At 32.2% G+C, this 7,647-nt stretch overlaps 1 protein-coding gene across 2 annotated transcripts; it reads left to right on the top strand.

Moving 5' to 3' along the window:
• Positions 1–4,142: 4,142 nt before the first annotated feature.
• On the top strand, positions 4,143–7,566 carry LOC126673098 (nuclear transcription factor Y subunit A-1-like). 2 transcript variants are annotated; one of them, XM_050367082.2, is made up of 7 exons: positions 4,143–4,317; positions 4,738–4,827; positions 4,900–5,208; positions 5,499–5,614; positions 5,881–5,952; positions 6,160–6,324; positions 6,779–7,566. In XM_050367082.2, the coding sequence occupies exons 3-7, from the start codon at positions 4,923–4,925 to the stop codon at positions 7,208–7,210; spliced, it is 1,071 nt and encodes a 356-aa protein (XP_050223039.1). In that variant the 5' UTR covers positions 4,143–4,317; positions 4,738–4,827; positions 4,900–4,922; the 3' UTR covers positions 7,211–7,566. The 2 variants fall into 2 exon arrangements, with proteins under 2 accessions (XP_050223039.1, XP_050223038.1); XM_050367081.2 differs by lacking the exon at positions 4,738–4,827 and having other exon boundaries at positions 4,144–4,317.
• The last annotated feature ends 81 nt before the right edge of the window (positions 7,567–7,647 follow it).

Raw genomic sequence — 7,647 nt, 5'->3', positions numbered from 1 at the left:
TTGTAAATTAATTTGCTCAAATGGAGATAATTGCCCATAATTATCAAATTCGTGACTAATTTACCCACAAAATTAATTTATATATTAATTGTCCATTATTTACAAGTTGAGGGAGCAAATTGGCACGTAAGTCCTTTATCCTTATTTTACAGACTTATTGATGACATCTTAGTAGCCAAACCATTCAAACCTTCGCATATAGAATTCAATTACTTAGTTCTGCCACATTACTTTCCGTTTGCCTAATCAGCTAACATTTGCCAGATTTTAAGACAGTAGAGGATTCTTTTTTAAAAGGTGGCGATTTTATATAATAACTTTTGAATAACGTGATTAAATTAAAAAAAAGTGTGATTTAATATATAATGAACTCAATGCTATATTAGTTGATATTTATAATTTATATTTTTAATGTAAGGCTAAGGATATATAATATAAAACATTATCATATCTAGTATACTTAAATTTTATATAAAAAGGTATGAGATATAAAAAAAAAGGGAGGAATTGAGCATTAGAAGAAGTTCTAATAATAAAATAGCAACATTAAATAAAGATGAAGATGAAGTAGATATCAATGTCTCTCGTGGCAAATTACACATTAAGGAGAAAACTTGGGAAAAATGATTTTTCGTAGTCATTTCCCACAAAGAGTTAGCTTAAGATAAAAAAAAAATAACCAAAATGAAATTTAGTCACCATTCAAGAATGATTAGTTTAAAGGGAGAAATGGAATAGAAGTGGAATCCTAGGCTTTGCTTGAAAGGAATTGTATTAAAAGATTCAATTATTCCCTTATGACTTTAGGCCTACATATATACAAAAAAAAAAAAAGATATGGTAAAATTTAAGTGATGATCTTTTTCTAATTACGTGCAACTTCGTATTATGCGTAGTTAAAAAAGAGAATAAAGTCATAGAATTACATCTTATTCTTTTGATTATAGTGGAGGTATACATAACCTTGATGGTTTAGAATATTAATTTTTTTCTTTAGAGCATTGATGAGATGCAAATTAAACCTTCTTACTATGTATATATTTACACAATTACAAGCAACATAGCAAAAAACAATCACCAATCCTATGCATGCAATCTATGTATTATTATTATTTGAATGACATAACATTTTTTGGATATAAATTAACATAGTGAGTATTGATTTATTCAATATTCATTTAGTAGTTTTTAATTTTATGTGGAATTAATCTTGTCTATATCAAATGAATTACTGAATGAATTCATTTTCAAATAAAATGAACGAGTATAACTGAAACGAACATAAAATAAGTATCAACATGTTTTACAAACTTGCCCCATGATAAATAATAATTTAATTTTGTATCAATTAATTTTTTTAATTTATTAAAAACTAATTAGCTCAAACTTTGATCTAGTAATAAAAAAATTGATCATTTTATTTTTAATTAAAATGATTTGATCATTAGTATCTTCACTTTTCATTTTAAAAAGAAAAGAAAATTGATGCATATACATTTATTCCGTATATACTTTATTTTTTATGATCAACCAAGTTGGATTCAAGAAATAGAAAAAGTATGTGAACCTAAAAGCTTGTATTGATTGGTTCTGTGTTGGCCCCTATCTCTAATTGTTTTTTCAATTACGTACAAATCATCAAAGCAACTAAGCAAACAAATTGATTATTGGGTTAATTTGTCCAACAATCTATTATCAAACAAAAGCAATTTCTTTGCCCTCTTTTTGTAGCTAAAATCGAGATCCCTAAATAAATTTCAAAACTGTACAGCTTTATGAATGCTAGAGATTAACTTGCATAAATTATATACTAATAAAAATTATTTAAACTAGTACTGCTCAAATTACTAATAAAAATTTATTGATTTTTTTTCAATATTCAAAAATCCACTTAAGAGTTTGAAGAACTATTTTCTTCAATTCAATTATTAATTTTAGTTTTCAGATTAGTGCAACTCATGACGAGTGTAGATATTTATAGCAAAGATCTATAATTATACTATATAAAAAATTTAATTTATTTTTAAAGATGGTCATCAGTTGTTAGTATTAGGGGTGTACAAAAACCGAATTGAACCGAAAAACCGAATCGAATCGAACCGAACCAAAGTTTTAATATTAGTTCGGTTTTTTGGTTAAAACGGTTTAATTTGGTTTTTGCCAGCCTAAAAATTTGATATTCGGTTTTAGGTTTTTATAAATCGAACCGACCGAAAAACCGAATAACAAATTATTTTATTTTTTTTTGAAAAAATTAAAATTTATATGTTTATTTATACTTTTTTAGTATTTATTCTTTAATAATATGTAATATATAAGTTAATAAATTTATTATAATAGATAAAATATACAAATAATATATGTAAAATTATTATTAATCAATAATTTTTTAATTTTTTATATTAAAAGACTGAAAGAAAAAAAATAATTAAAAAATCGGTTTTTAACCGAACCGATTTTTCGGTTCGGTTCAATTTCAGTTTTTGGTCTATTTCCGAACCGATTCGGTTTTGGATTTTGACCTATTTTCGGTTTCGGTTTTTTCGGTTCGGTTCACCGAACCAACCGAAACTGACCGATGCACATGCCTAGTTAGTATTAGTAGTTATATAGATGTATAATGCATCGGTAAAATTCCACATGTCCTTTAAAAATTGTATTTTTGCGTGTTAGTAGTTAGATGATTAACGTCACCAGATTATCAGTTGGGTTCCGTATGTGTCCCTTAAATAACAATCTTTTATAGTGTGAGTGTGGAGATTTATACTCAGAACCTCCACTCAACTCGAATTTTCTCCTCCACACCATCTAATTGTCCCTTAATAAATTAATCTCTTAAGATGTGGTGTGGAAGTTTAAATCTAAAACTTTAACCCCATGAGAAAAAGCATTTTTAAGGATTAATGCACAGCCCTAATAATTTATTTGCCCATAGACAATAACTAATTCATTTGAACCGAAGACGCAAAATCTGGAATTGTATAAATTATCAAAGATTAGGCCTTCCTCCGGCCCATATTAGTTACTATAGCCCAACTGTGGGCTTGAAAAATGAAATTGAATACGGGATAATACCCTTAGCTTCCAAACAAAGTTTTATTTCTGGGCAGGAGCATTTTAATTTGGGCCAGGGCCCAGAATTTGTGGATACATTATTGATAATTTCCTTCGTTTTGGTTTCATCAAATCATATAAATATTGGATTTAATCACCTACAGGAGAGTTGTCACTAATTTCAAGCATCAGTATAACTAAGCTTTCATAATCTAAGACTTATTCAAAAGTTATGATCAATTTGACATTTATTAATCTTCTTATTACAAATTAGAAGAAGTTGTTAGATTAAGAACATGATGGGCCTAGACGTTGAAAGTGGGCCGAGACTTAATAACGCCGGAACATTTTCTACTTTGCACACTGTCAATTGGTTGTGAGATGCGCAGTGCCACCTTGTTGTAATGTTAGAATATCCTGAATATCGTCCAACAAAAAACAGAAATAAGACAAGAAATGAGTGATTGTTAAATAAGTAAAGAGTGAGTGGCATGCCACGTGTGTTGGTTGTTATCGGAATGGAGCCCACAAAAGGAGCCACGCGTTTCCCGTATTTTACCCGTCAGGTGGGCGTCACGTGGGCCGCTAATTATAATTAAAATATAGTGTTAAATATTTATGTGTATTTGTTGTCTAGTCACCACACAAACAAGAAGCTACCAAGTATTACCTGCGTATCTCACACGTCACACATCCTACCCAAAAAAAATGCAATTTAAAAAAAAAACAAAAACAAAAAATGCAATTTCCATAGATTTATATTGATTTTCATAAATTGATAACACAAAAATTCTGTTAATTTAATTAAAAACTTTAATTTCTTTAAGTAAAGTTGTAAATAATAGTACAATTAATTGAACAAATTTATTAATAGAATTTAAAATATAATAAAAGAATTAACCAACCTCGAGTTTTAATCCACGTGTAAACTTGGTAGTATCATCAAAAAGGATACCGGAAGATAGGGTGACAATATATAAAAAACAGATAAAAAGCAATCCACGTGTAGACAAAATAGAACCAACGTGGATGTAAAGTGAGGTAACGGTACACCAAAAAAACAAAAGAAGGGTGACGATATAAAAACCCAGTTTAAATAAAGAAACAGTTCTAACGTTAATTTTTGTTTTTCTGTTCTGTTCCGTTCATTACATACTCTCTCCCGCAGAATCTGAATCCCCACGGAGACTTCAATTGACTCCCACTCACTGCCCCTTTTTTTTTATTTCAATTTCCCCAAATTCTAGGGTTTTAATTCAACCTGTAAGTCTATCCAATCACCCCGAATTTTCATTGGTTCTCTTAGATTCTGTTGCTTTTTTAATTTTTTTTTTTACTTTACTTGTTTTTGTATGGCTGTGATGATTAGTTTCTGTTTTTTAAAATTCTAAAAATTTAGTGAATTGGGTGTTCTTGAAGGAATTGTTTGCTGGGTTGTCAGAATTTCAGCTTATAATTAGTTAATCAAGAAAATTAAGTATGCAAGATTAATTCTTTCCGACGAGTTATAGCTCAAACTGTCAAGTGCTCCCCTTTCTTAATTACATGAAGAAGAAAAAGATTAATTATGTGTTAGGTGCTATTCTTTGAGTTAATCATTGTGTTTTAATGAGAATCTCTAGAATTGAGGATTTTGATTGTTGAATTTTAATTTTAATTTGAAGTGGAATTGCTTGGGATTAGGGAGAATTTGGAATAATAATTGCTTAAGGGTCTTAATTACTGGATGCTGGACAAAAATTTGAAGTTCACTGGATGGACTTTGTTGTTGAGGTATGAACATGATCATAGTTTTTAAGCTGTCTTAATATTTAACAGTAGTTGGCCCTTTTCCATGCGCGGCAGGAAACCTACGAATTCATTTATATATGAAGGAATCAGAAGGCATGCAGCCGAATTCTGATAGTGGAAAGGCGTTGGGATGTGATCAAGATCAACAACATTTGGCTCAGCCATACTCGGTTCATTCTGAGCCTTGGTGGCGTGCTATTGGTGGTGGTAACACTGTGTCTTCAGCTCAGGCAGGGGGAAACACGTCCCATTTATCGTCTGATTCACTATCGAATGATGATCGATCAATGTCAAATGGAGGACTGAACGAGGAAGATGATGGGGCTAGCAAAGAATCTCAAGCCACCGCGTCTTCTAGATTAGGTAACTTTTAGCTTTGCGTATATGATATATGGCGAATGCTTAGTTATGTTTCAGCTTTATCAATGGAAGATTTGAATTTAACAACCTTTGCAGTATAACCTTGGAATTGACTTTTTATGACTTTGAATTAGCTGCTACCAAACTTTATTTTCCTGAAAAAGAAAAAAAATGAATGTAGAAAGGACTTCACTTTATTATTACTGTTCTCCACAATACCCTCTAATTGTTTTAGAAATTCCATTTGGATCTTGTAAGAGTAAACAAAGATTTTAATTTTTTTTTTATGTCAGTTTTGGATAGTGGACAAGAACACAGAAATCTGCAGCATATTGCTCCAAGTATGACTGCAATGCATGATGAAGGTTTGTCACAACCTACACAGCTTGAACTTGTTGGTCATTCTATTGTAAGTATTTTCCCTCCTTGTCTTTCTTTCTAATACATTTATTTCTATTTAAATTTTTAAATTGCAATATCATATGATAAAAAAAATTAAAATGGTTATAGTTTATTTAATCATTGAATTTAAAAAATTTCCTTTCATTAGGATTGTATTTGTACTTTTACTTGGAATTTGATTAGTTGTTATACTAAACATGTTCTTGGAGTTTAGTAGCTTATTCTTTCATGTCAAAAAGATTGTATTCCTAGTGTACTGCAACTCTTTTGCAGGCATGCGCTTCACATCCATATCTCGACCCATACTATGGCGGAATGATGGCATCTTATGGGCATCAACCTTTGGTATGTGCGCACAGCTTTGCTTTCAACCATAATTGCTTAATACCCGTCGCCCAATAACTTATGGATGCAGTCACTAAATTTTTGTTTCTGTCTTTACTGCACGAATGAACAAGCACATTTTCTATTTCTCACTGCTTTTTAAAAAGAGAAGAGAAAAGTAAAAGTACCAAAGATTGGTCTGTAATGCATCAATATCTTCAATTTTAGGGTTATCCTCATTTCATAGGCGTGCCTCATGCTAGAATGCCTTTACCGGATGAGATAGCCCGGGAACCTGTTTATGTAAATGCTAAACAATATCAAGGTATACTGAGGAGAAGGCAGGCCCGTGCAAAACAAGAGCTTGAGAGAAAGCTAGTAAAAGTTAGAAAGGTAAATTCATTTACTTTTTAAAGTTGTATTCAGATGTTATCTTCTTACTTGCTGGTTTAGATTGGCTCGTGTTGTGAACATTATCCAGAAGTGCTAGCTGTTAACTTATTTATGCGGAACAAATTTTTATTACATCTTAACTGCTAATAAAGGTAAATTCAGTGTAAGACTAAATTATAAATTCTACAAAAGTATATAGATTCGAGTATTATATTTTTATTTTCATTTTTCCTGTGGGGGGTTGGGTGGGTGGAGTTGGCCTCCTGAATCTGCAATTTGTAGTTATGAGATTTTACCATTTATTGTATCTGTCATTGTGAGTTGAAGTTTTGTGTTTTGGTATCTGAACTTTACTGATTCAGAGTTTATAGATTAGTGAGGTGTTGCCTTCATTATTGTTTGTACTTCTCCAAATTTAATCTTTAAGCAAGTTATGTTATTTTCTAATCTCCAGCCATATTTACACGAGTCTCGGCACAAGCATGCTATGAGGAGGGCCCGGGGTTCTGGAGGACGTTTTGCAAAGAAAACAGATGGTGATTCTCTGAACACAGCAGAAGGAATGGGCAATAATTCTGGTCCAGTCCACTCATCTCAGTCTGGCAGTTCATCGGGTTCGGAGCAAATGCCTTCAGATTCATCTGAGATGTGGATTTTCTCCCATGGTCAAGGAGAGGTAAGAAGAGCTCTCCAAGTGCATGACACTTCTGAAGCTGGTAATCACGTAAATGGCGGTGGTCACTACCACAACAATCTCAGTGGCTTGCAAACTTCAACTCGCCGTTCACAGACTGGTGAAGAAGCGGGGAATGGGGACTGCTCAGGCCAACGACGGGGGAGCCTTTCTTCAAATCATACCTCACAGAGGCCTCTTGCCATCCAGTGAGTTCCAGCTTGCTTAGTGGTTGCCGGAGGATTTCCGCCCTACAGCCGATTCCTCTTTGACCACATCCTTGGCAATACTGCCAGGCGGCAATTCATTCTTGGCTTTGTTCGTGTTTGCAGCTCTCAGCTGAGCAGTGGAGGAACAAAATGATGAAGAGAGTGCGGTGGCTACTTTTAAGCTGTGCCCCTCTTACCGTCAATGTTCCCATTTTTCTTTTTTCTTGTGTACATAAAAATGTTCTATAAACAAGAGTACAAATAGTGTCTCTAGAGATTTTAATGAATTAAGTTTAGTGAGCGTATTTGACAGTTATTTGTTTATTCTCAATTTGATTAATATATTTTCTTTTGGTTTAATTTTAGCTTTGCCATTTCTCAGCTAGGCTCATATTATAGCGGATTAATGTATCATCAATTCTATAAACGGGGCCATTAAAT

Source organism: Mercurialis annua, linkage group LG3, assembly GCF_937616625.2.
Source record: "Mercurialis annua linkage group LG3, ddMerAnnu1.2, whole genome shotgun sequence".
Taxonomy (NCBI): domain Eukaryota; kingdom Viridiplantae; phylum Streptophyta; class Magnoliopsida; order Malpighiales; family Euphorbiaceae; genus Mercurialis; species Mercurialis annua.
Note: the sequence above shows the minus strand (reverse complement) of the source record. Positions and strands in the feature narration are given on the sequence as shown.

Bases quoted from the DNA above. Each gene is read 5' to 3' on its own strand.
- LOC126673098 (XM_050367082.2), top strand. From the start codon at position 4,923: ATGAAGGAATCAGAAGGCATGCAGCCGAATTCTGATAGTGGAAAGGCG. The intron at 5,209-5,498 runs GTAACTTTTAGC...TTTTTATGTCAG, and splicing joins CACCGCGTCTTCTAGATTAG to TTTTGGATAGTGGACAAGAA. The intron at 5,615-5,880 runs GTAAGTATTTTC...ACTCTTTTGCAG, and splicing joins AACTTGTTGGTCATTCTATT to GCATGCGCTTCACATCCATA.